The sequence below is a fragment of the Diceros bicornis genome, chromosome 1 (assembly GCF_020826845.1).
Source record: "Diceros bicornis minor isolate mBicDic1 chromosome 1, mDicBic1.mat.cur, whole genome shotgun sequence".
Classification (NCBI taxonomy): domain Eukaryota; kingdom Metazoa; phylum Chordata; class Mammalia; order Perissodactyla; family Rhinocerotidae; genus Diceros; species Diceros bicornis.
The window spans coordinates 25,255,649-25,283,024 of NC_080740.1; the positions used below are offsets into that span (position 1 = coordinate 25,255,649).

Genomic DNA, 27,376 nt, shown 5'->3' on the forward strand with positions numbered 1-27,376 from the left:
TACAGAGAACAACTTGTCTTATCAATCTGTTTTAATCTTTTCCTAGTAGCAATACTCTACTGTAGTGGTTCTTACACTATAGTGTGCTTCCAGATCACACAATGGGCTTGTAACATCATAGATTGCTGGGCCCAGCACAAAGTTTCTTTTTCAATAGCTTAGACCGGCACCTGAGAATTTTCATTTCTAACAAGTCCTCAGGTGATGCTGAGGCTATGGGCCCCACTTTCTAAGAGAACGACTGCCCTACTGTTGATATTTACAATATGCCTAATTTATAAAAAGTATATTAAGATGTTGCTGATAATTGTTTTATCACTTTTTAAACAAAATTATTTGACAGTAAGTACAGCATGTACATTTAGTAAAATTTATTTTAATTTAAATGAATTAAACTTGATTTTTTAAAGAAAATGTCTTGGAACTTTGGGGCACTAATTGAACTAACTAGAAAAAGACTAGAATGCTGAAAAACTCACATTGGAAATTACTGTTCTGACCTGAAATTTTGGAAATTATAAATAAAATTATTAACCTTTGTAGTGATCTTAAAGTTTTTCTATAAATATTATCTTAATTTTCTTAGTACTTGAAAAATACGAACATGAACACTTTATGTCCTAATAAATCCCAATGAAAGATAATGTTAAACATGCTGTAATAATCACAGAAGAGCTGAAGCTACTGTATTTTGATTTGATTGCATTAAATAAACCATACAAAGTAATTACGTCGGAGAATTTTTTATGGGGACTACACCTGGAACAACATATACTGAGAGTTTATTAAACCATCTTGGACATGTAGGATAATCATTTTTTATCCTATTAGATCATAACTCTAAAAATGCTAAGCCATAAATTGATTTGTGTAATTGATAAGTTCAGATCAGATAATATAGATTTGTGTGATGTACTTTAACATTGCATATTCTTTTTCATAGCTAAAAGCTAAAAAAACGCCAATGACAATTAAATATTTTAGATGTGACTACTGTCCCATCACCTAATGATTTAGTTTTCATGTTTTTTTAAGCTATGTGAGGCAGAAGTTTCAAAGCTACCAACCTATAAAACTTCCATTTTCCAAAGAGGAATTCTGCATGTAAGTCATCCTTACGTGGAAGCCTAGCTTGTAAGTACAGGACACTTCACTGCTGAGAATCCTGTCTTTCACAGGAGGCTGTCCAAAAATGGTAATGAAAACTTCTGAGCTACTGCAATTATTTTATTAAATTTAAACTTAGTGGGCTAGAAACGTGAAATAGTTCTATTTTTACCATCCTTTATCAAGTCTCTCTTTCTCCACCTTTCTCCTTAAGGACATCTTTAAGTTCATAGTAGGACAGAAGGGATAGTGTCCTCCAGACCAACCCCAGAGACTGTCTGGGCTTTTTTCCCAGCTCTCCATAGACTACAGGGTACTTAGGCCTCTTTGTCCCCAGTTTTGGTTCCTAGTTACCAGTTCTCAGGTACAGGAGAGATCTATTCACCATCTTGTTACAGTTACACTGGTTTTGGAAAAGCAACCATGTTAACTTCAAAGCACGAAATTCTAATGCAATTATACCTGATTTTTTACTGAAAATCTATCCTTTAGATTCAATCATATGAAATATTTTTCTGAAATACATCTATTTAAAGTTCAAAGGCAACTGCTCTTAAATATATGAATTGACTTTTTTGCACAGTTTAAAATATTATTTAGAAATATATTAGATTGGAGGTGTTACAGAACTATATAATCTGGGTATTTGAGTTTTCCCCACCTCCCCCATCACCACTACAAAGAATTATCAAGATTCTCTATCACAAAAAACAAAAAGAAAACAAATGGAAAGAAAAGGAAGGAAGAAAGGAAGGAGGAAGGAGGAAGGAGGGAGGGAGGGAGGGAGGGAGGGAGGGAGAGAGAGAGAGGGAGAGGGGGGAAAGAGAGAGAGAGACAGAAAGAGAGAGAGAAAGAAAGGAAGGAAGGAAGGGAAGCAAGGGAAGGAAGGAAGGAAGGAAGGAAGGAAGGAAGGAAGGAAGGAAGGAAGAAAATTTTATTTATACTAACTGGGTGTTTTCACCAAATCTATGCTTCTCTGTAGAGCCATCTCAATGCTAGAAACTTAAAGAGTACATTTGACTTTAAACATCACCTAATGAATTTCCAGAAGAGGTGTGGACATTACATAGGATGCAGATAGTGTATGCCCACATTTACAAATTTTGCAGAGTTAAATTGATAAAAGCTGAACAAGAGACATAAGTTGACTAAAGACTAATTAGGAAAGATATGCTAAAGGAAGAATGTTTTAAATTGGATTCTAAGGGAGGAAGAGGCCCAGGGAAAAAAATTAAAGATGGTATGCTTTCTTTGGAAAGTAGGGACAGGGAAAACTACGTCAAGATTGACACAACGAATACCGAGGAGAGAAGGGGGTCTAGACGTAAAACCTCTGATTCTCTCAAATCGATCACTAACAATTCAACTCCCTAGTGTCCCCTCCCAGCTTTCAGTGATGTTACTTCTAAAACTGAATTCTTTCTTTTCCTAAACATATTGGGGGATGGAGACGGGGAGAATGGGAGTTTGCCAAGTATGACAGACTCACAGATGTAAAGGGAAAATGGAGGTGGCTTAGGGCTCACTGGTTGTTCCCAAGCTTTTAAGCACCCAAGAGGACTAATGTCCCAATGTCTGCTCCAGATTTTCTCTTCACGTTAGTATGGAAAACGATTCTTTTAGCTCATCAGAGAAATAGGAAACCTGCACACACTACGTAGAGTTCCAAAATTAATATATCTGCTTGTCCTTTAATAACTCAGTTTTTAAAACAAACATTTAGAAATTGAAATCAGTTAATAATATATTTTTTCACCATTTCTTGTATCCTTTTCTGATGAACAAGTCTCTTCATAGGCATTTTGATTTCACCACAGAGCGATCTAAAATCTAATTCTAAAATTCTCCTAATATCCACTAGACATATACCTTTGCTTTTAACAAAAGACCACTCTCTAGTGACCTCAGATGAACGTCTAATACCTGCTTTAACTTGAATAGGCCAAGAATCTGCAGTTCGCAGACACGTAAGATCTGTTACTCCAAAATATAAATCTGCAAGATTCCTTTTCCAGAATGAGATTAAATTTCCCTGACCAAAATATTCCTCCTTCACTACCACTCTTCAATAATATAGTATTCCTGGGAATGACTTTTCATCACTGTTATACGAGGATCTTTCAACCCATTCTGTTTTACAAAAAAAAAATTTGGTATTTTTCTCAGATACACATATTTTGAAATCCTAGCTTAACTTGAAGTTGCATTTAATCTTATAGGCATTCTTGTATAACTTATTTTTCAGTTTAAAACACTTAAGAGCAGAGAATTTTAGAAACATTAAAATCTCACTCATGTAACACTCCCATTTTGCTAGAAGTACTCTGTGAGGGCAATAATTTTGTGTAAAATGATATAAGAATATCCTGATTTGTCAATACCTAATACAGAAGTGTTCTACACAATTAGGCATTCTTGTTTTACCTGTTTGGGGGAATTGTTTAACGAGAAATCTATACTAGACATATGGAATTGAGATTTAACCAAATAAAATTAAGGTCATGTATGCTGGCAGTAACTTATTTTATTATTTTTATTTTTATTATTGCATTGGTGATTTTCTACCCTTATCACATGTAAGCCCATTCATTGCTATTATTTACTGTGTTTCTTTACAAAGCCTGGCAGAGAAGTTAGATATGCCAGTTTGGGTCCCATAAAATCCAGTAAAGCAGTTGAAATTAGCTAGTGCAGATTACATTATGTGGAATAGTTTAACGTGTTATTTAGTCATATAGATGAAGAGATTAAAAATTGCATTTTATTATTGAAAGGTAATTATTTAACTTAGTATTTGTAAAATTTTAACCCAATGTTGCACAACAGCATAGCTCCCATCTATATTCTGCTCTTTTCTAGAAATTCATTATAATTTTAATTTTACTGAATCTGTTATTACTTTAGCTCCTTCCTCTGACTGTGAGTGCCTAAAAGTTGGGACTAAATCTCACTTAAAATATCAATGTCTAACACAGTAGCTCATCCCCAGAGCTAATATTAATTGGGATTGTTTTAGATGCAAGGACAGCAAATCAATGCAAGAAAACAACCAAAGGGAAAATGTATTATAAGTGCACAATATCAGAAAACATAATGGTATGAAAGTAGCCAGGCCCTGGAAAATTCCAGAATTGGAAACTAAAATGCTGTTTGTTGTTAAAAACAACAAAACAAAATGAACAGAAGCAAACAAACTTATAGTCACTATCCACTCCTCATCTTTGTCTGTTTCTATCATGTCACTTTTTTCAATATTCATATCAGCTTTGGCTACACCCTAGCCCACAGGGCAGAAAACTTGGCTGAGTTTTGACATTTTAATTATTCAATAAAACTTTCCAGGTATTCGTCAAATCTTACTGCCAATTCTAAATTCATTATAATGGATTCTGAATGGCCCACCTTGGGTCAGGTGCCCACCTAGCGTCTGCCAGATGTGGTCGAAATGTGGGGTCAGACTGCTCAACGACCGTGGGAGTGTGCATGAGAAGCAGCTCCCAAAGAGGGGGTACTGGAGATGTCCATGTAGTGCTCACATAGCTTTGATAAACTGAAAGAATGAATGAATGAACCACACTAAAGCATAAAATCCGTTTAACAGTTCTCATCAATAATCTTTGATTCACACATTCTTGGAATGGAAAGTATTTTTCCCCTGGTGAGAAGCAAAATAATAATTAAAGCAATATCTTGTGATTAACATCATTCTTTGATATTTGTTTTCCTTCCTTTTCCCTCTCCTGTATTTGTCTTGACTTCAGATTAGTCAAGAAGTTTTTAAAGTACAGAATTGGCTTTTCATCTTTTTTTCTTCTGTTCTGAAAAAATATGTAGTTTTCACATAACAGGATGTTCAGTGTATGTTTTTAAAACCGCTATTTTTATTAGTATCCTCCAGTGATTCATGTTGAACAAAGATGTTTGTTAATGAAACATAGGAACTGTACAGAATACTGGAGCTCCCAGTTTCTACTTCCCTTAACTCCCTTTACCTAATTTAGTGATGTTTTCTCACACAGACTCAATAAGATATATAAACAATTTAATTAATAGTTCTATAAACATTCTATAATTTTTCAAAGCCGTTTCTTGAGGTTGCGGTGCACTGGGCCAGGATGCAGCATAGGTTAAGTAGGTTAAGTGTCTTCAAAAGCAACATAAGCAAAACAAAACCAATAAGCATGCCAAGAAGTGAGTGAATAAGCAGGAAGTACAGGGCATAAGCAGGAGAGTGATGCTGGGTAAATATCAGAATTGCATCACGAACCTGCAGCTCGTGATTATTTATTTGATGTGCCAAGGCGAATGTACGGACTACCTGGTCCATTTCAAGTTTTAGGCTAATTTCCTCCCCGCTCCACCTTTAGGGCTTATCCAGCAGATTTATACACAATCCAGGGCACTCCTGAGGTTACAGGCAGGTTTCCATCATAGTTTTATTTTACTATACCCTTTCCACAAAATCAAAATTAGGAGCTTGCAACAGTGTTCATGGGAGGGAAATACATCTTTGATGATCTACTCAGATTCCTTCTCGGTAATTCAGTGCTGGTTGCTGGGGGTGATCACAAGCGTGGAAGCCTAAATCTTATCAGGATTGCAGGAAAACATTTATATAGCAAACACAAGTGATGTTGAATTTTTAAAGGAAAATTCTTAATTTTTTAAACAGTAAATTTACATATTTGCCCTGTCATCCTTTTCTTCCTTTGACATCCTTTGTCATCATTTGAGATCAACATTATAGATATGCTACATCATTTTCAACTTTAAAAATGGGTTTACTTCATAAAACAGGAAGAATCATTCACTGCTGTTAATTTACCATGCCAAAAGTGGTCTTCAAACCACAGTTAGAAATTTCCTTATGGATTAAATGATTTTTAATGGTATCATACTCATAAAATCAAACTTTGTTGAATATATTGAATAGTTGTATTAACTCCATTTAAAATAAGAAAAAACAGTTAATTTTTAAACGTTTTAAAACTAACACGAGCTTCAATTTTAAAAAAAAATCTAAACCCTTCATGGATGTCAGGGAGTGAACACTTACCATCCAATTGTTTTCTGAGGTGTAGTACTAGTTACAGATTAGAAAACACTGTGTAGTGCAAAAGGGACTAATTTTAAAAAATCAGGAGATTTGAGTTTATTCTTGCCTTTCAGTAACTTTTGTCCTCTAGAAAAATTATACAATCTCTCTAGACATTTCTTTTCTCTTCCACAAAATTTAGGTGATTACATTTATTTCTGTGGTCCATTATATGTAATTCCTAGATTCTACAAATATATCAAAATTTAGTGTTAATTTTTTTCTTTCAAATAATGGAATCTGATTAACCTGAAGAATTTGCGTTATACCTTTCCATCTTTTTTATTCCTCAGAGAGTTGTGATACTTGAATAAAAGAAACATTATGAACATTATTCAAAATTAAAAATCTTACTTTCTTATTGTCTGTAAATTAATGCATATTTATTGAACATCAACCACGTGCAAGCACTCCTGTTAAATACCAAGCCAGTTACAAATTCCTGCCCTCGAAGAACTTACACAGAAGTTTTATACTGCCTACTAATGAGCTCTACTGTTTACAGGTATATTTGATTTAGTCTTCAGTGCTGACTGCATGGTGTTTGTTATTTTTATATTTTTATTTATTTTATTTTCTAATTGTAAACTGATTTTACATAAATATATGCATTTCTGGTTTATTTAAAAAAATCAACTTATGCCTTTTATTTTTGTGTGATGAAAACTGACTGAAAGTAAGTAACAACTTCTACTTTTATCATTCGCTAATTGATTATATATGCATTTACCTAGCCCTCCTGGCTTCATTTAGTTTCAACCTTTGGTCTACAAACATAAAAGTAGTTGGGAAGATATCTCACTGAGAAGCCATACTGAGTTCAGTCTGCCATAGAGTTTCATGTTAATGCTAAGATAGCCAACATATATACCTAAGAGACGATTTGGCCAACCCTGGCACGCTCCACTTCAATGGCCCGGGTTAAATTCCCCAGTGCGGACCTACACCACTCATCTGTCAGTGGCCATGCTGTGGTGGTGGCTCACATATATAACGAGGAAGTTTGGAAAAGAGATAATTTTGACAGGAGATAAGCATAAAGAATAGGATAAAGAGAAAGACATAATACAGTTGATAAGCTTGTGAGAATCCAGGACACAAGACAATTTGATAATTTGGTTTATAAGACATTTCACATCGTGTGGATTAATTTTTATGGTAGGCTATTTATCTCTGTATTGAGCCCAAGGAAATTCTATGCAGGCACTTTTCAAATATTAACAATATTGGGGTAAATACAGGCCATTTCCTCCTCTTTGAATTCTACCAAAGTGTTTAAATAAACCTTCAGGACAAGCTTAAAGAATTGATAGGACAGAAGGAAGAAGTGTAACGAGAATAGTAAATATTTATCTGAGTGAAAGGAGGAGAAGAGAAAGAGAAGGGAATGGTGTATGGAGAGAGAGAAAGAAAATAAAAATCATGACAGAGAGATAGTAAGGACTACTTTACATGCCCAGCTAGCACTTGATAGCTATCTGGTTTACCACCAGCTAAAAAAATGCAGGAAAATAAAATAAAACAATAATTTTAGTTTAGAAGGTGGTACCATTCTAAATGAGTATGTAAATATTAATTATGTTTGGTTGCATCTTTTTGTTTAATTTATGGTTTAGAAACTCCATTTACTATTAAACAAAAATCAAGAAGTTTGGAAACAACCTAAATGTTTATCAATGGGGAGTTGATTAAAATAAACTAATGCCCTTATTATGGAAAACTTAGTAGTAATAAGACCAAAGCTGACTTCTCTCTTAATTAGTCACAATAGGCAAAGTGCCTAAGGTTCACAATATTTTTAGGGACCCATGAAAATATTTTAATTTTAATTTCTTTTAAAATTAGAAGAGATAAATATAATAATAATAAATAATAATAGATCCAGCCTGGATTATATTCATCTTTATACCAACATAGTCATAAAATATAACTTTAATTTCTTTTTTTATGCAGAAAGGGGCCAAAGAAGGCAAAAGTGCCTAGGGCCCACAAAAATCATAATTTGGCCCTGAATAAAACAATATGACAAATCTCTTGATGTACTGATATGGAATGATCTCCAAGGTATAACAAAAACAACAAAAAAACAAAGTATCATTTCATTTGTGTTAAAAAGAAAATGTTTACATAACTTGTATGTGTACGAATATCTGTGGAAGATGCACGAAAAGCTGAAAACATTCTTAGGCTTTGAGAGAGGAACTGTATATCTGGTGAATAGGGATGGAAGAGAGTTTTTCAGTAAATACCCTTTTATACATTTTGAATTTTGTACAATATAAATTTAATATCTGTCCAAATAAAAATATTTAAAAAATAAACTAAAGCAGGTTTTCATAATATTGAGGCAACTGATCATTAGGAAGCATTTGTCGCTCTTGTATGGCATCAAGTATATCCTTCCAAATTAATGATCCATTTTATTTATTTATTTATTTTTGCTAGGAAAGATTCGCCCTAAGCTAACATCTGTTGCCAACCTTCCTCTCTGTTTTTTTCTTTTTTTCCTTCCCAAAGGCCTAGTACATATTTGGATATTTTAGTTGTAGGTCCTTCTAATTCTTCTATGTGAGTCACCACCACTGCATGGCTACTGACTGATGAGTGGTGTGGTTCTGCGCCTAGGAACCTAACCCTGGCTGCCAAAGCAGAGCGCATTGAACTTTAACCATTAGGCCATCAGGGCTGGCTCCCATTTTAAAATATAGTGATTACTATGCAGATATCACATGCTCTTTCTGGAATTAAAAACACAAGTACGGTGTCTCCAACAAATTCCGAATTTGGCCTCAGTTCAATTAAAGAATGGCAAGATTTGTTCACAAAGACTTACATATTCAATTGGCTTCGTGAATTTGGTTTTCTTTTCTGAGGTGCCTGTCCTGTTTCTTGGTTTTAAAATACAAATTTCACTTCTAGCCCTGCCTCCTACTAATATCAACTACCAAACCCCACACTGTATTGAAGAGGCCCATAGAAGTCAGCTGCAGACATATCTGTTACAGATTATAAACCCTATGGCCTTTAATCCAATTGCTCTTCAGTTCCTCAGTAAATTCCCATTGCCCAATAAGCGCTGTTTTATACCCACTTTAAACACTCATGCTAAGGAAGATTGTGCAGTGCACACACAGAGCCAGTCATAACTGCCTTGTCTCACAAAATATTAACTTTTTCCATTTTCCCTTCAAACTTGATACTGACTTCTTTAATTCACTGCCAATACACTATCCCTTGTCTTAGGAACACTAAATTACTCCATAGGATGAAATGTTCATTTATATAATCCTCCTGTATGAGGCCTAACCTTCTCCTGAGTGATGATGGCAGGGAGTGAGAGGCAAAGGTGATATTCCTCTACTCCATATCTGGCTCTGCTCTCAAACACTGCCCTCCTGTGCTCCTGACTGTACTTCGACCACAGTCTGGGGGTTACTTCCCACAGCTATTATTTGCTAGGTTGGATGCTCAGCTACAGCCAATGAGAGCCATTCACCATTTAGTACTTGCCTCAGTAACATCCACTTCTGCTTTTCAACGGACACAACAAAGTTTCTTTTTAATCTTTAAGACAGAGAAACTCCATATGCATAATGCCCTAAAATGAGGTTATCAGCACACATTCCTTTAAGAAATAAATCATTGGCAGAGATTCAGGAAATATTTAAATAAAATGATACCATAGGAGTATTTTTATTACTAGTATTCCAGCTAAAGGGGAATTGTCCAATATAGTAAATATATACCATAAATTATTAAAATTCATGTTCACAAAGAGATTTTAGACAAATAAAATAAATTTATGATATAAAAATAGAATATAAATTATATACTCTATTGGTCTAAATATATAAGCAAAAATTATATATATACATAAACAGGCCCATATACAATATTGGAACATTGAGAGGAAATTCTTAGGGTGGAAGAATTATTGCCTCTTTACACTGAAAATTTCCAAACTTCGATAATATCAATATATCACTTTTATTATTAGAAAAATGCCATTTTCATGATCCACTAAGAAATACCTGACAAGGATATATTTTTATTCATAGTTATTTATATCATCTTTTCTTAGATATACCTCTTTTCTAATTGTTGGCTGGTTGCTGTAAGTCTAACAATATTCCTCATTATTTTTTTAATGATGTCTATTTAGCATCAATATTGTGCCACTTCAATTTTCACTCCTCATCTTTGGAGCTTCCTACTTCACCAATCCCACTTCACACCTGACATTTCCCACCTCACACTTCACAAATGTAGTAGCCTTACAATAGGTGATTCTATTTATAAACATCTCACTTCACACCTGACATTTCAAACTTCACATTTCATGTGTCATGTTTCACAAATGGGAAAGAGTATATTTCCATTTACTGCATCTCTCTGGTCCCTTACCTTTATGATCTGCTGCCATATTTTTATTTGTACATGCTTCATAAAGGTGGCCTTATAATATTATTTTGCAAAGCATTAAATTCTTTTTAAGAAAATTAGAAGAGGGTAAAACAATAGGTGTTTGTATTTACATATTGATTTTTCATTTCTGCTTGCTATTCTCTCCTTCCTGTAAATCAAAATTTCCATCTTGTATCATTTTAATTCAGCCTAAAAAACATCCTTTAGTATTTCTTGTAGTGAATCTGCTTGAAATGAGGTTCCTCAGCCTTCATTTGTCTGAAAATATCTTTATTTGGCCATGTTTTTTGGAAGATAATTTTACTAGGTATAGAATTCAAGACTGATAGCTATTTTTTACCTCTTTTAGCACCTTAAAGATGCTATTGCATTGTCTTCTGATCTCCATTGTTTCTGATGAGAAGTATGCCTTCATTTGTATTATTGTTCTCTGCAGTGCATCTTTTTCCTATGGCTCTTTTCAAGGTTTTCTATTTTTGACTCTGATATTTGTGACTCTGTGTGACTCTGATATGCTTAAACGTGGTTTGCTTTGTATTTGTCCTGCTTACTGCTCTCTGATCTTCTTAGAACTCTAAGTCAAAGTTTTTCAGCTATCATTTTTCCAAAATATTTTATTGACTCATTAAACTCTGATTTTTCTTTTGCAGCTCCATTGCATACATATTAAACTGTGTAATATTGTTCCATAAGTTCATGGGGTTCTGTTTATTTTTGTTGAATCTTTTTATATCTCTATTCTTTAGACTGTATAATTTCTGTTTATCTGTTTCCCACATCTCTCTAAATTGGAAAAAGTCAATCTCCAAATTCTATCTCCTCTAAGAATCTTGTTAGGGCTTGGTTTTAAGCTTCCTTACAGTGGTCTAGAGTGGGCCTTTCTCTGGGTGTGGTCTTTACCATAAAGCAGTGATTCATTTTGATTCTCACATTGTTAGGAGGTGTCACGGAGGTATGTCTGGGCCATAATTCCAAAGTCCCCAGCACTGCTTAATGTCTAATATCTCTGTCTGCACTCACCTCTGTAGCAGCCACTCTCTTGTAAGCCTTGAGTGGCCATGCCTGTGGTGGTACTGCCCAGCTATCAGTCAAGGACTTGTGGGGAAGCCCCACATGAACTTCATGACCTCCACAGACTCCTTCTCTTAATACCCTGCCCCACAGATCCCAATTACTTCAAAAACCCAGAACTCTGATCTCTGCCTCTTTAGATAAGAGAGATTTCCATATTCTGATTGACCTCCAGGTCACTGCACTGACGCTGGGAAATTTCCCCCAGGTAGAGATCCAGAGCAACTATGGGGCTTACCTTGTTTCTTCCCTCTTAGGAACCCTAGCCCACGTGTATGGTTATTTTCTTATAGATACGTAATCCTAACATTTATTCATGTTCCTACTTGGTTATATGGTGCTATCCCAACAGCACTGTTTCCTTCTTATTTTTGAACTGTTGCTCTTTAGTCATCTCTCTGACATTCCAATTCTGCCTTCACATTCTAGCTTTTAGTACATTCTCTTGGCCTCCTGGTTTTGTGATCAGTTCATATTCTCTTTTCTGGACTGTTGAACTCTGTTTCCTTTTGGACTTCAGGGAACACAGACAGCTCCCTGACGCGGAAGTTTCCTGCCACTGAAAGTATAAGAGATTCCTTCTGTCAGATATGACTGTGAATGACCATTACAGTTGAGCCAGCCTCCTACCTTCGCTCATCTTTAATGGATAAGCAAGCGAATTCTGACACCAGGGAACACTGATTGAGCCTTGTTCTTTGTTAGAATGAACTGAAAATGAAATGCCTATCAATACAAACTTTCCTTTTTTTCCTTGCTAAACATGATTTCACTAGAAACTAGAATATGTCTATCTAAATATTAAAATTCCCAGATTTCCGGAAGCTAGAAGTGGCCATGTAATATACCTTCTCTCCAATGAGATGCATGTCAAAGGCATCAGGTGGGACTTTGGGGTAACCAATTGTTTAAAAAAATGACATGGCCCCTCATTTTTCCTTATGCCTATTCTGCATCCCCCTACCACTTACCCACTCTGCCTCAGAAGTTCTGATCTTAGACTTGAGAAGAACATGGCACAGACAGCTGTCTGATCCCAGAAGAATGAGAGGTGCCTGGAGTAAAACTGAATTAAACCTGTGGCCTGGAATCAAGTCTACAGAAGATCAGCTTAAATCAGTCAATCCCAGCTTGACCAAAGACATGTGAGAAATAAATGCTTATTTGCTGTAAGCCACTGAGATCTTTTTGGTTATTATTTTATGCAGCATTATTGTAGCAATAGCTGATTGAGACAATAAGCTAGATTCAAATCATGGAAACCTTTAATTAGGAGAAAATAAAATGTAGCAGAGAATAGCTCACCTCTGCTGCTAGACTGCCTGGGTTCACTGCCCAGATCTATTGTTTTTACTCATGTGGAGTTTTTGCCAAATTGATTACCCTGTGTCTCAGTTTCCTTCATTGTAAAATAGGAAAGATAATGGGTTTTTTTTTTGGTTAGGATTAAACAAAGATAATTGTTTAATATTTGATATCTGGTACATAATAGATTCTCAATTAATATTCAAAACTATTATTCAATACCCGACAGAGGGGTTTAGATTTGACTCAGTAGGCCAGTGTTTTTTAATTATATATATAGATTTTTTTTTTTTTTTTTGGTGAGGAAGACTGGCCCTGAGCTAACATGTGTGCCTATCTTCCTCTATTTTGTATGTGGGATGGCGCCACAGCATGGCTTGACGGGCAGTGCATCAGTCCGTGCCAGGGGTTTGAACCTACGAACCCTGTGCCACTGAAGTGGAGTACACGAACTTAACTACTACACCACCGGGCTGGCCCTAATTATATTTCCATGGAAGACTGTTGTTCTGTCAGCTGAGGTGCTCCCTGATAAATTAGAATAATGGTGGTCTTTTCATAGTATGCAGATAAATTTAAGTAAATTGATATAGGGGACTAAGTCAAGATGGCAGCGTAGGCAGACTCTGAACTCACCTCCTCCCGCGGACACAGCCAATTTACAACTACTCGTGGAAAAATTACCCCTGAGACAGAACTGAAAACTGCATAAGAGGAACTTCTGCAACAAAGGACAACCCTAATTGAGGTGGAAGAGGCAGAAACTACCTTCTGGAGAGGAAAAATGCCGCCTTCACAAGCCACAACGCCTCACGGCCGCCCAGGAGCAGCCCACAGGTACGCAGCCCTCCCTGGAGGCAGGCGGCCCTGAGCCGGGGAGTGCCCCCGCTGTGGGCATTTTGTGGACCCAGCAAAACCAAGACAAGTGGCATAATATCTGACTTTGCCTGCTACTAAAACATTGGGGAATACCCCCAGAAAAGCTGGTTCACAAAGAAATAGAGAATTTGAATAGACCAATCACTAGTAAGGAGATCGAAACAGTAATCAAAAACCTCCCCAAAAATAAAAGTCCAGGACCAGACGGCTTCCCTGGGGAATTCTACCAAACATTCAAAGAAGACTTAATACCTATCCTTCTCAAACTCTTCCAAAAAATTGAGGAGGGGGGAAGCTCCCTAACTCATTCTACGAAGCTGACATTACCCTGATACCAAAAGCAGACAAGGACAACACAAAAAAAGAAAATTACAGGCCAATATCACTGATGAACATTGATGCAAAAATCCTCAACAAAATACTAGCAAATCGCATACAACAATCCGGTAAAAAGATTATACACCATGATCAAGTGGGATTTATTCCAGGTATGTAGGGATGGTTCAACATTCACAAATCAATCAACGTAATACACCACATTAATAAAATGAAGAATAAAAATCACATGATCATCTCAATAGATGCAGAGAAAGCATTTGACAAGATACAGCATCCCTTTATGATAAAAACTCTGAATAAAATAGGTATAGAAGGAAAGTACCTGAACATAAGAAAGGCCACATATGAGAAACCCACAGCTAATATCATCCTCAAAGGTGAAAAACTGAAACTTATCCCTCTAAGAACAAGAACCAGACAAGGATGCCCACTGTCACAACTCCTATTTAACATAGTACTGGAAGTCCTAGCCAGAGCAATCAGGCAAGAGAAAGAAATAAAAGGGATCCAAATTGGAAAGGAAGAAGTGAAACTGTCACTATTTGCAGATGACATGATCTTATACATAGAAAACCCTAAAGAATCCACCAGAAAACTTTTAGAAGTAATAAACGAATATGGTAAAGTTGCAGGATACAAAATCAACATACAAAAATCAGTTGCATTTCTATACACTAACAATGAAGTAGCAGAGGAGAAATTAAGAATACCATCCCATTTACAATTGCAACAAAAAGAATAAAATACCTAGGAATAAACTTAACCAAAGAGGTGAAAGAGCTGTACACGGAAAACTATAAAATATTGCTGAAAGAAATTCAAGAAGACATAAAGAAATGGAAAGATATTCCGTGCTCTTGGATTGGAAGAATTAACATAGTTAAGATGTCCATACTTCCTAAAGCAATCTATAGATTCAATGCAATCCCTATTAAAGTTCCAACAACATTTTTCAAAGAAATAGAACAAAGAATCCTAAAATTTATATGGAACAACAAAAGACCCCGAATAGCTAAAGGAATCATGAGAAAAAAGAACAAAGCTGGAGGTATCACATTCCCTGATTTCAAAATATACTACAAAGCTATAGTAACCAAAACAGCATGGTACTGGCACAAAAATAGACACACAGATCAATGGTATAGAATCAAAAGCCCAGAAATAAACCCACACATCTATGGACAGCTAATCTTTAACAAAGGAGCCAAGAACATACAATGGAGAAAAGAAAGTCTCTTCAACAAATGGTGTTGGGAAAACCGGATAGCCACATGCAAAAAAATGAAAGTAGACCCTTACCTTACACCATACACAAAAATTAACTCAAAATGGATTAAAGACTTGAACATAAGACCTGAAACTATGAAACTTCTAGAAGAAAACATAGGCAGTATGCTCTGCGACATCGGTCTTAGCAACATATTTTCAAGCACCATGTCTGAACAGGCAAGAGAAACAATAGAAAAAATAAACAAATGGGACTACATCAAACTAAAAAGCTTCTGCACAGTAAAGGAAACCATCAACAAAACGAAAAGACAACCTAACAATTGGGAGAAGATATTTGCAAACCATACATCTGATAAGGGCTTAATCTCCAAAATATGTAAAGAACTCATGCATCTCAACAACAAAAAAACTACCAACTCAATTAAAAAATGGGCAAAAGACCTGAACAGACATTTCTCTAAGAAGACATACAGATGGCCAACAGGCACATGAAAAGATGTTCAAAATCACTAACTATCAGGGAAAAGCAAATCAAAACTACAATGAGATATCACCTTACGCCCGTCAGAATGGCTATAATAAACAAGACAGGAAACAACATGTGTTGGAGAGGATGTGGAGAGAAAGGAACTCTCATACACTGTTGGTGGGAGTGCAAACTGGTGCAGCCACTACGGAAAACAGTATGGAGATTCCTCAAAAAATCAAGGATAGAACTACCATATGATCCAGCTATTCCACTGCTGGGTATTTATCCAAAGAACTTGAAAACACCAATGCGTAAAGATACATGCACCCCTGTGTGCATTGCAGCGTTATTCACAATAGCCAAGACTTGGAAGCAACCTAAGTGCCCATCAAGGGACAAATGGATAAAGAAGATGTGGTATATATACATAATGGAATACTACTCAGCCATAAGAAACGATGAAATCCAGCCATTTGTGACAACATGGATGGACATTGAGGGTATTATGCAAAGTGAAATAAGTCAGAGGGAGAATACCATATGATTTCCTTCGTTAAGTAGTAGATAATAACAACAATAAACAAACACATAGAGACAGAGATTGCATTGGTGGTTACCAGAGGGGAAGGCGGGAGGGAGGAGGGTGAAAGGGATAATTCGGCATATGTGTGTGGTGATGGGTTGTAATTAGTATTTGCGTGGTGAACATGATGTAATCTATGCAGAAATAGAAGTATAATGATGTACACCTGAAATTTATACAATGTTATAAACCAATGTTACTGCAATAAACAAAAAATAAAAAAATAAATAAAAATAAAAAAATAAGTAAATTGATATAAATTTCCTGTTCTAAGAATTTTTCTCCCCTCTTTTTAAATCTCTAGCACTTGGCACAACTTGTTTGCAAGCCAACTGAAAACAAGTAAAAGAACAAGTAGTAGTATTATTAATCAAAAAATTCACAAACATCAATTATACTTAGTTTGACAACTTGTCTTTTAAATAGACACATGTGCCCCAAATTATCATTTTATATTACACAAGCAAAATACAATATTTTCTTCCAGGAAACTTGCTTCTACTTCCTGTGATGGAGTTGAAAATATTGTTTTATGACACTTTATGAATAATATGGTATTCTGCAAAGAATACAATAATTTGCAGGTGCTTTGCCTGCTTCAGATCAGTGTTGTTGAGGACTGAAAATCTCTGGAAAAAAATCTATTTGTTTGTTGTTTGTTATTTTAAGAGAGATCTGAGCTTGAAAGTTTACCCTGGCAGTAACATATAGAGTTTAATTGAAGGTAGAAAGAGCTGGGGGCCATGCAGCCTAGTGTACAGCCCTAGCAACATAAAAATGATTCCTTGTCAGAAGCAAGGAACAGAAAAGAGTTGATTTATGAAAAAGACATTAGGGAAGTGGAGAAGATTTGACAACATATGGATACAGGTGGTGAGGGAAAGAGATTTTTAACCTTTAGTGTAAATGAAAATCACTCTGAGAGCTTAATAAAAATGCATACATAGTCCACATCACCACTCCCAAAAATTCCGGCTAAGAACCTAGAACCTGCATTTTTAAAAAATCCTATTTCTGATTCTAATTCAGGTGGCTGGGAGTGACATCTGGAGAAACATTAGAACATGATATGCTCCAATCTTTTGGAATGATAGTTTGACTCTGCTACTCAGAATTACTGAGCACTTGGCATGTCCCAGTTACTGGCAAGGACTTCTGCACACAGGAAGCCAAGTGTAAAGGATGCCTCCAAGATTTTATGCCTGAGCATGTGGAAGAATAATGAATTAATACCGATAATCAAGATGAGGAACACAAAGGGTAAAATGAGATATTGTAAAGAAAGACCATGCACTTTTTTGTTTTTCAACGTGTTGAATATTGGACTTTTTTGAGGGGTGATGGGGAGTGGCATTAAATACCCGGCCTCTTCCACGTATAGCTCTGAACAAGGTTGTGAATAAGGGAGATATGAAACCCAAAGAGCCAATTTATTACTGATAAATGCCAGGTTGGAAGCTAAAATTAGGGTGTGTCACCAATGGTCTTCCTCACACTGGAAGTCAGCATTCAGATGCCTAGTCCCTGCAATTCTACCAGGCAGGAGCAACTGCATTACTCTGTTACCCCCAAGCAGCTAAAAGGCACTATCCCATCCACCCTACCTACAATAGTCCTTTACATAATTTTTGCTGTAGATCCTGTACTTGTCATTTGTAACACACTTCAGAATTCAGAACGAGTACAATTGTTTATTTATCATCTCCATTTGAACCTAAGTGGTATGAGAACAAGGATCACATCTTATTTGTCTACTATTCAATACTCATAATTTAGCACTGGGCTAAGCAAGGAGTAGAAACTCTAGACAATTTGTTGAATAAGTTTTTTTAAAAGAACAAATATTAACTTCGGTTTCTGATCAGGTGGGTTTTTTGTCTGTTTGTTTGTTAGTATCTGCTCAAACCAAAGTTCCATGCTACTGATGTCAAAGTTAAACAGGCAAGGAACACTTTAATATTTAAGAATATCACAATAGAGGAGAGAGGCCAGAACCGTGTCGGAACTCAACTCCCCAGAAAGAAACAAAGAGCCGGAGAAATTTTAAGAGCTAGGGTAGGGAGCATCATAGGCCACCTATGTTTACTAACTGAACTTACCCAAAGGAAAACTTAACTTTTTCTCGTAGCTTCGTGACAAGAGGTAGTTTTACAGTTTGGAACACGGCGCCTGCCTAAGTTAGGCTCCTACACTTCCACAGAGAATGAGATAGGGGTGCTATCTTCTTTGTGGATTATATTTCAAAAGGATGGCTCCAGGTCCTTAAGAAAGACGGTCCTGGGTTGTAAAACTGGCAAGAGCTTTTAAAAAGATTTATATCTCAAAAGGGCAGAGAATGAACTTACAATTACAAGGTTTCTAAAGTAAATGCTCTGAGGAAAGGGAGGTCAGGGACCTACATAGAGGCAGGAAGAGACCTGTCTAAAATTTGTACCCTAGCTGAGGGAAATGCCAAGCCTGTCTTCATCAATGATTAGCTGTGTTTCTGCAGTTTTGTACCAAGGAACTGAAATTATGAGCTTCCAACCCCTCACGGTTCCCTCAGGCAAAGAGTTGCTGCACACTTTACACAATCCCTTATTTACATTCTTACTCGTGACCCATCCGCAAACCTCTCCGCACTCCTTCCGGCAGGGCGCGTGCGCAGACGGTCGTGCGCGCCTGACGTCACTGAACGCGCCTGCCTCTACATGTTAGCAACCCAGGGCGTCCGTAGTAGCAGTGGCTGCTGAGATGTACGAACTTCCGGTTCTCGCAGCAGCTTTCGCCGCTGCCGCCTCTGCCACCTGCCGCGGCCGAGCCTCACCGCACGATTTGGTCATCTCTTCCTCGTTCTCCACTGCGCCCATGATCCCTCCTGGAGCCAGGGCGGCGGGCCCGGCGGCTCCCGTGTGGTGAGAGGGCGGTCGGGGACGATGGAGGCCCCGCACTGCAGCTGCTGCCTCAGCCGCCTCCTGGCCTCCGCCCTCCTGCTGCTGCTACTACTGCCAGGGTTCAGAGGGCCCTTGGCGGTGCTGCTGCAGGCGGCCGAGGCAGCGCCGAACACCAGGCCTCCGGACCGTGGGTCGCGGACCCTGCAGCCTCTGCCGCCCGGCCCCACCGCCGCCCACTCGCCGGGCCGCGCTCCGGCCGAAGCCGCGGGGCCGAAAGGCGCTGAGGGCGGCAATGGCAGCAGCCCCGGGGCGGGGCTTGCGGCGAACGATCAAGGAGGGAAGGCGGGGGAAGAAGGCTCAGTGGGTGGCGGCCTCGCTGTGAGCCCCAACCCCGGCGATAAGCCCATGACCCAGCGGGCCCTGACCGTTTTGATGGTGGTGAGCGGCGCGGTGCTGGTGTACTTCGTCGTCAGGACGGTCAGGTGAGGCGAAGCCTCGATCAGCCTCCCCCGCAGGCCTGAGATGGGCTGCCTGGTGACTTAGCAAGGCAGATTTTTTGACCCGGCATAGTTGCCCCATCCCTGCCTCCAGTATCAGAGGTGTCTGCCTGAGTGAGACTGCAAAGATGACCGTCTTAAAAGTCTGTGGTACCTCTGGGAGAGATTTGGGAAAGTTTTTTCTTACTAGCAGTTTCTTAGTATTGGCCTTGATTCTGCCACCTAAGTAATTAGGTTGTGCCATAAGAAGTTTCCTACATTCCACCGTTTTTGACCTCGAAAAGTGACAGTTTTGTATAGTTCAATCTATGACAGACTCCCCGTTAATCAGAAACATTTAGCATTCATTTTGCATGGCACAAAGTGTTTCAATGCAAAGTGGTATCAGTTGCATGATAAAATGGAAAACTGATACCTATGCAGCAAAGGAAAAAAAGTCATAAATATGATCCAGTTTTAATATTGGAGCAAATGTTTAATAGCCTAACAAAACTATATCTAACTTTAAATTTACAAAAATTTGAAGTAATACATGGATAAATTTGATATTTCACATACAAAAAAACTTTCTAAAATGAGTTCATCTGTAAATAATAATTCTAACATTCAGAAGTTTAAATTTACAGAATAGGTTTTTGAGTCTGTTCTTACTACAGAATACTAGATCATGGAGTTATTTAAATTTCAGATTTGGAACAGTTATGATGACTTAAATGACACTTTTCACTTTACATCTAAGGAAATTGACTCAGAAAGGTAAAGTGATTTATCTGGTGTCCCATGGGGTCTAATGATAATGTATGATTGTACAATCCACTGTTTACTTTGAATTTTTTTTCCCGGTTAACAAGATATCTGTGTCCTGATCTCTGATCAACCTTTTGATGAAGTAAACTGGGTCATTATGTTGTAAGTACCAGGTTATGAATAAAGCAGATGGTTGCCACTTATTTTTCCATTCCCCTTAATGTCTTATCAAGTAGAAAAGGAATTACATAATCCACTTAGTGATATTTGTTGTGGTTATCAGTAATCTCCATTTGATACATTCCTTTGTTACTGAAGTAAACTTTTTTTATGACATCAATCATGATATTAAAATATTCCAACCATGTAATCAGATTGATTTGGAAAAATCTATAATAAAGCCTCTTTAAGCTAGTTAATTGGGGACCACTTCTCTGAAGAGCTGACATACAGAGCCAAGATGTCGCTTTTAGAAGGAGCTAGCCAAAAGAAGAGCTGAGGGACCGCTGTCTAGGTAGTTTCCTCCTCTGTAAAATAGAGTAGAGGGTAGATTTGCATGAATGCACTGGTTTGTTGTTTTCCAAACTATTTCACATTTTTTTCCCATAACTACCTACCCTCTATTGTTTCATATATTTCTTTAAATGTATTATTTAAGCTAAAAAATTCCTTTTAAACAAATCTGTTTATTATTTTGTGAATGGAAAATAACATCCCTTGCTTACATAGCTGATTGAAAAAGTACAGCGTAAGCCACTGGTTCTAGACATGTGGTCCAGGGAACCCTGGGAGTGTGGAAGGTTCTCTGAGACCTCTTCAAGAGATCTGCAAGATCAAAACTGTTTTCAGAATAATACATTCTCTTACAAGCTTATTGGGTACAAGAAGTTCATTGATAAAGTTTTGAATTCTATATTGCAACTAACTTTTAAGAGACTACCTCTTGTTGAGTTTTGGTGTCGTATCAAAAAGGAATAAACACTAGTATCTGAAAGGGCTATTAAAATGCTCCTTATTTTTCCAGGTTCATGTCTGTATGAACCTGGATTGTCTTCATATCCTTCAACCAAACAACACATTGCAAATGGTTGAATGCAGAACCAAATATGGAAATCTTGCTTCTGTTTCTTTCTATTTTCCATCTAGTTCTATCTGTTTAAGCCAGACATTAAAAGGATTTGAAAAAAATCTAACTCAATGCCATTTTTCACCTTTTTTTTTCCTTTTGACAATGTATTTTCCATACAAAAGTTCTGTTAACATATAATGGATTTATTAATATTTTAAATCAAGTGATAAATATTTTAAAATTTTCTTAGGTTTAATTAACACATTAAGTATTAATATATACAATCCACATAAATATAAACTTTTTGGGGTCCTGAATAATTTTTAAGAATGTAAAGGAATCCCAAGACCAAAATATTTGAGAACCACTGGTGTAAACAATATTATTTGAGCTAGATACTATTGGTTCACAAAAGCTAGCAAATCTAGGCCCACTTTCTGTTAAAGGGAAAGTTAGAAAATGTTTGTGAGCTGTTAAAGACATTACCATCAAACTGAGACTTGCTTCCTGATAGAAAGATTAGAAGAAAGTTGAAGCAGAAAGTATTTTTCTCACTATATGATTGGTATTTAATGCTGTCTGTGTATTCCTATAAAGATCTAGAGTACCCTGAGTATTATGTTTTTTTATACGTTTAAATTATAGGTCTGACGAAAACTTTTTTGGAAAGATCCTTTTTGATTTTGCTTCCACCTTATTTATAATGTTACATATAAATGTTTATGCCATTGATTTTATCTTCATTTCTATAAAGCTTGGAAGGGTACAGTCCTTTCAGTCTGTTTCTAGTGGATGACTCACTAATGTGTTGTGTGTTAACAGCCAAATTCTGAGCTACGGCTAACAAAAACTGCATCTTTAACCTGTGTCTGGTACATCCATTTAGTCGAAGTCCTAGGTTTAGTTGGCTACCTGAGGTCAAAGGTTGATTGATGCTAACAATGCTGGGCAATGTTCAGAACTCATACTTTTTGCTTCCAGATTGTGGGATGAAAACCATTCATTTTGGTGAATGCCCGTTTTGGCCCCCCACTTCCAAAGTATGTGTGACAGCACACCAACATTAGTTATTTGTGCCAAGGGGGAAGAATGGGCTAAAATCATCATTTTATTGACTGATATGAGGTAACACTGAGAATATTTTACCTGTAAAATACTTGACCTCCATGAAACTTCCAAATTGTTTTGTTTCGATCTAATTCAGCTATAATGAATATGTGACTAGAAATAACTTCCACTTTGAGCCTGGAAATATTCCAAAGAACAATTCGATTCTCTGTAGAAATTGAAAAATGTATACAAGGAACACAGTAGGAACAGAATAGGCTTCCTAAAAATACCTTATCTCTGTGAGAAGAGGCTCATTGTCTGTCTTATTCTCCCCTATATCCCCAGTGCTAAACTTTATGTACAGCGTATGGTAGGCACTGAATAAGTAGCTGCCTAATGAATGAGTGTTCTTAGTTAATTCTTTATATTGCTGTGTAGGTAGGTGGTGAAGATTTGGAAATTTAGGGCTAATTGCTACTTACTGATAGAACAAAGTGTGAAGATCTCAATTAAGACTTAGATTTCCTTCCTCTCTCTAGGGCATTCTTCTCACAGTAAAATCTATACAGCAAGAAAAAAAAATTACTCTATAAAATCATTGTTATTTTTTAGCATGTATGTTGATTATACAAAAGCAATTTCTGGTATAACTATGTGAATAATGGTCCTTGCCTTAAAAGTGGAGAATTATTTCTTTTTTCATACTGTAGCATTGCTGCTTTTTCATTTTGTATTCAGTATGATGTGTTGGAAGGAGACCAAGGTTTAGATTCCAACACTGACACTTTTTTCCTCTGTGATGTTTAGCAAGTCATTTAACCTTTCCAGTTTAAGACTCCTGTAAGGGGAGATAGAAAGCTATTTTATATGGTGGAGATGAGCATGGAATTTAGTATGCTAGCCTCTATTCAGGTAGTGAGTATTTATCCAGCTGCTCAGAACTGGGCACTGGGGAATAGTTGTGAAAGAAATAGATATTTCTGCTTCCATGGCACTTACAGACTGGAGGATCAGAGAGACATTAATCAAACAATCTCATAGATAATAAAGAATGTACAAAATGCTCTGAGAAGGTATTAAAAAGCAGATCCTACTAATACTTAGTGTGTAGTAAATACCTGATATTAATTTAATTTTAATGATTACCACGCCTATAAGCTAAGACACAAAATTAGGTTTCATTAAAAGAAGGAAACTTACTATGTAACTTAAACATTATTTTTGAGGTTTTACCATTATATCTATCATGTATTAATTGCTCATTTGTCAGATACAATGCCGCATACTTTACATGCATTTTCCAATTTAATTCTTGCAAAAACCTTCAGAGTAGGTGATGCTATTCTTGTACAGGTGAAGAAATTGAGGCTGAGTATAGTTAAATAACTTGTCCAAGGGCACACGTATATAGGACTTGGCAGAACTGCACTGAAACCCAGCCCTGTCTGAACTTTCTCAACATACCTAACCACGATGCTGCTTCCTGTGATTACTTAAAGTAACCAATTTAAAGTGATATTGCACTTAAGGATGGCTATGGAGAAAAATCAAATGGATATTATGTGCACAGAGCTTTTCTGTTTAAAACGTAATGGTTTTTGTGAATATTAAATGCCCCAAATTTCACTTTTAAAAAGTGAGTCAACCTTAGCATTTATTGATCATTAAGTCTGTGCCAAGCTGAAATAATTTAGTATTCTACCTCATCCTCCTACCTCCCTTTCCTCATCCAAAAATTTTCGTGATGTCTTAGATGTAGTCAGTGGTGATATTTTAAAGCAACTTCTGTTAATCTGATCATACGTATTTCTACCTCAGCTCCTCCTGGAGCAAGTCATTATTGGATTATGAATGTGCGAAGTTAATGATAGCTTTCCCATCTGGTTGCTTAAGAAGAAACTCAGTTAAGAAATTTATTTTCTTTTTCTCCCAGAAGACATTTTCAGCACTACTTGTAAAATCATAAGACATCAATAGAATCATTCAGTTTAGGCAAAAACAGGGAATACTTTGACTATGTAACATTTATGTATTTACTGCCATTTATTCAGTAAACACTATCAAGCACCTACTGTGTGCCAGTGATTGGCCCTGTGATGAGATTAGCAGTGCTCAAGATGGGAAAAGTCCTCCCTGCGGACAAGTTATCATATGAGCCAGCTTTAAATTCAGTCAAATCAATTCGTGATCAATTTTAGTAACACTTCTGTCATTCAGACTGTTCTGGGTATTGAGACTTCAAAGATAACTAAGATGTCATATTTTTCCTCAAGATGCTAGTGGAGGAATGCCATTGCTTTTTGTAGTAATAGATTGAACTTTGAGGAATATGGTGGCAAGAGATCAAGTTAGTCAGAGGAGGCTGCTTGGGAATCTCATTCCCATAGACAAGGCTATTTGGAAAGTCACTTAATGTGGCAAAAACTGTTATATTTGCATAGAAGACTGAAATCTTTATCTCTAATCAACATGAGTGATCTAAGAACTTTCCCTGTAACTGAATCCACTTTTCGTTTGGCCTTTTCTCTGTAGTTATTTTTTGGTCAGTCTTTTTTTTCACTGTTAATATATTTTTTATTGAGGTAAAATTGGTATATAACATACAGTTTTCAGCTGTACAGCATTATAATTTGACGTCTGTATACACTACAAAGTGATCAGTCTTAATCTTAGATGTGCAGTCAGGGAGAAATATTGGTTGGGAGAAAGAGGAATGTCCATTTAAGAACAGAATATCCAAGGATATTCAAATGTCAGTAGTAGGGAAAGAGCCAGTAGAAAAAGAAATACTGAATTAAAGGAAAGAAAGGTCCTTGAGAAGATGTGGAGAGAATCTAAATAAAGCCCATGTGGTAGGAATAGCATGGGCAGGAGAGGAGAGATATCCTCCACTGAAATGTCCCTATTACACATGTTTCATTCCCTCCTCTGCTTGTCAGTCTAGTTTCTACTTCCACCACTCTAAAATTGCCCTTGCAGGGGATAATTGATAACCACATCATCTCAATTTTATGGACATTTACCTCTCTTTCCTGTAGCAATCAATGCGTTATTTCTTACTTTGGATTCTGATTTTTTTCTTAACTCTTATGATTTTCTTCTTACCTCATCTTCTCCACGAACTTCTTTCTTTCTCCCTAGACTCTTCCTACTATTGGCATTCTTCTACAACTCTAACCCTAAAGACCCTGCCCAGTTCCTGAAAGATAGAAGGCATTTATTAAATGTTTGTGAAAGAGAATGACTTTCACCTCCTAAATTTCAATTTTCTATGGGCATTTTCCTTAACTTTTTGTGCTTTGACTGTACATGTTCTCTGAGTGAGGCATCCAAAGTACAAACTTCTTTAATTACCACCTCTAAGCTGTTAATTGCCTTCTGAGTTTCCATCTTGTATAGCCAGCGAACTTCTTACCGGATAGCTGATTCAAAGTCATAAAGTTTAAGCTTTAAACCATCATTTTTATCCCCAAACAAACTCTCCCTGCATTGCTCTCTAAAGGTAAATAGCATCACCATATGTACAGTTTCTCAAACTAGAAACCTGAGCTACCTCAAGTCTCTCCCTTTTGCTTACCGTCTACATCCAATCATCCATTTTCACTTTCTAAATATTTTTGGTTACATTACCACTTTGTGTGCTCCGATGATTTCACATTAGTTTAGGCTTACATCATTTGGCTACTGTTGGTCTCATTTTAACTTGTTTCTCTGCTCCAGATATGTCTTTCTTTCAATCTGCCTTCCATACTGAACAACTAGTGTTGCTTTAGAAATATCTATCTGGTCATGCTGTGTGTGTGCTTATAATCCTTTATGGTTGTCCAATATGGTGGCTACTACCTACATGTGGCTTTTTAAAAATTTAAGTAAATTTAAATTAAATAAAATTAAAATCCAGTTTGTTAGATGTACTAGTCACATTTCAAGAGCTCGATAATCACAGTCTGGTGGCTACTGTATTGGACAGCGCAATATAGAATATTTCTACCATTTCAGAAAGTTTTATTGGGCTGTGTTATTCTATGGCATCTGATGAGATAAGGTTTATACTCCTTAGCTTAGCATTTAAGGTCCTCCTCAATCCGACTCTTTTTCATCGTTTCTGTATATATCTTGTGTTCTAGCCTCAAGCATGCCATATTTTTATGGAGTGCATTTTTTCAAGCAGAGGGATTGCATGCATTCTTCTTTCTTTTATCTAACTCCTAGTTGTCTTTGAAGATAAAAATAAAACATCAACTGTACCAGAAAACCTCTGTGATCCCAGACCTCCTGTGAATACCTGTTGTCTTAGTCTGTTTAGGCTGCTATAACAAAAGTACCATAGACTGGGTGGCTTATAAACAATAGAAATTTATTTCTCACATTTCTGGAGGCTGGGAGTCCAAGATCATGGTACCGGCAGATGGCAAATTTGGTGTCTGGTGAGAGCTCTCTTTCTGGTTCATAGACAGTGCCTTCTAGCTGTACCCTCACATGGTGGGAGGACAAGGGAGCTTTCTCGAGCCTCTTTTATAAGGGCCCTAATCCTATTTATGAGAGCTCTGCCCTCTTGACCTACTCACCTCCCAGAGGCCCTACCTTCTGATACCATCACCTTGAGGGTTAGGTTTCAATGTGAATTTTGGAGGGAC

At 36.8% G+C, this 27,376-nt stretch overlaps 1 protein-coding gene across 3 annotated transcripts in view; it reads left to right on the forward strand.

The window, feature by feature from the left end:
- Window positions 1–19,236: 19,236 nt before the first annotated feature.
- The window catches only part of FAM174A (family with sequence similarity 174 member A), a 66,101-nt gene continuing 57,961 nt past the window's right edge, over window positions 19,237–27,376 (forward strand). For 2 of the 3 annotated variants that reach the window (XR_009217464.1, XR_009217458.1), the window contains exon 1: window positions 19,239–19,858. Coding sequence is in view for 1 of the 3 variants with exons in the window: in XM_058535623.1 (XP_058391606.1) it covers window positions 19,419–19,858 (440 nt within the window). In the remaining 2 variants the exon portion in view is untranslated. Of the gene's footprint in view, window positions 19,859–27,376 lie in introns of all 3 variants that reach the window. The other variant, XM_058535623.1, reaches the window with a different exon arrangement.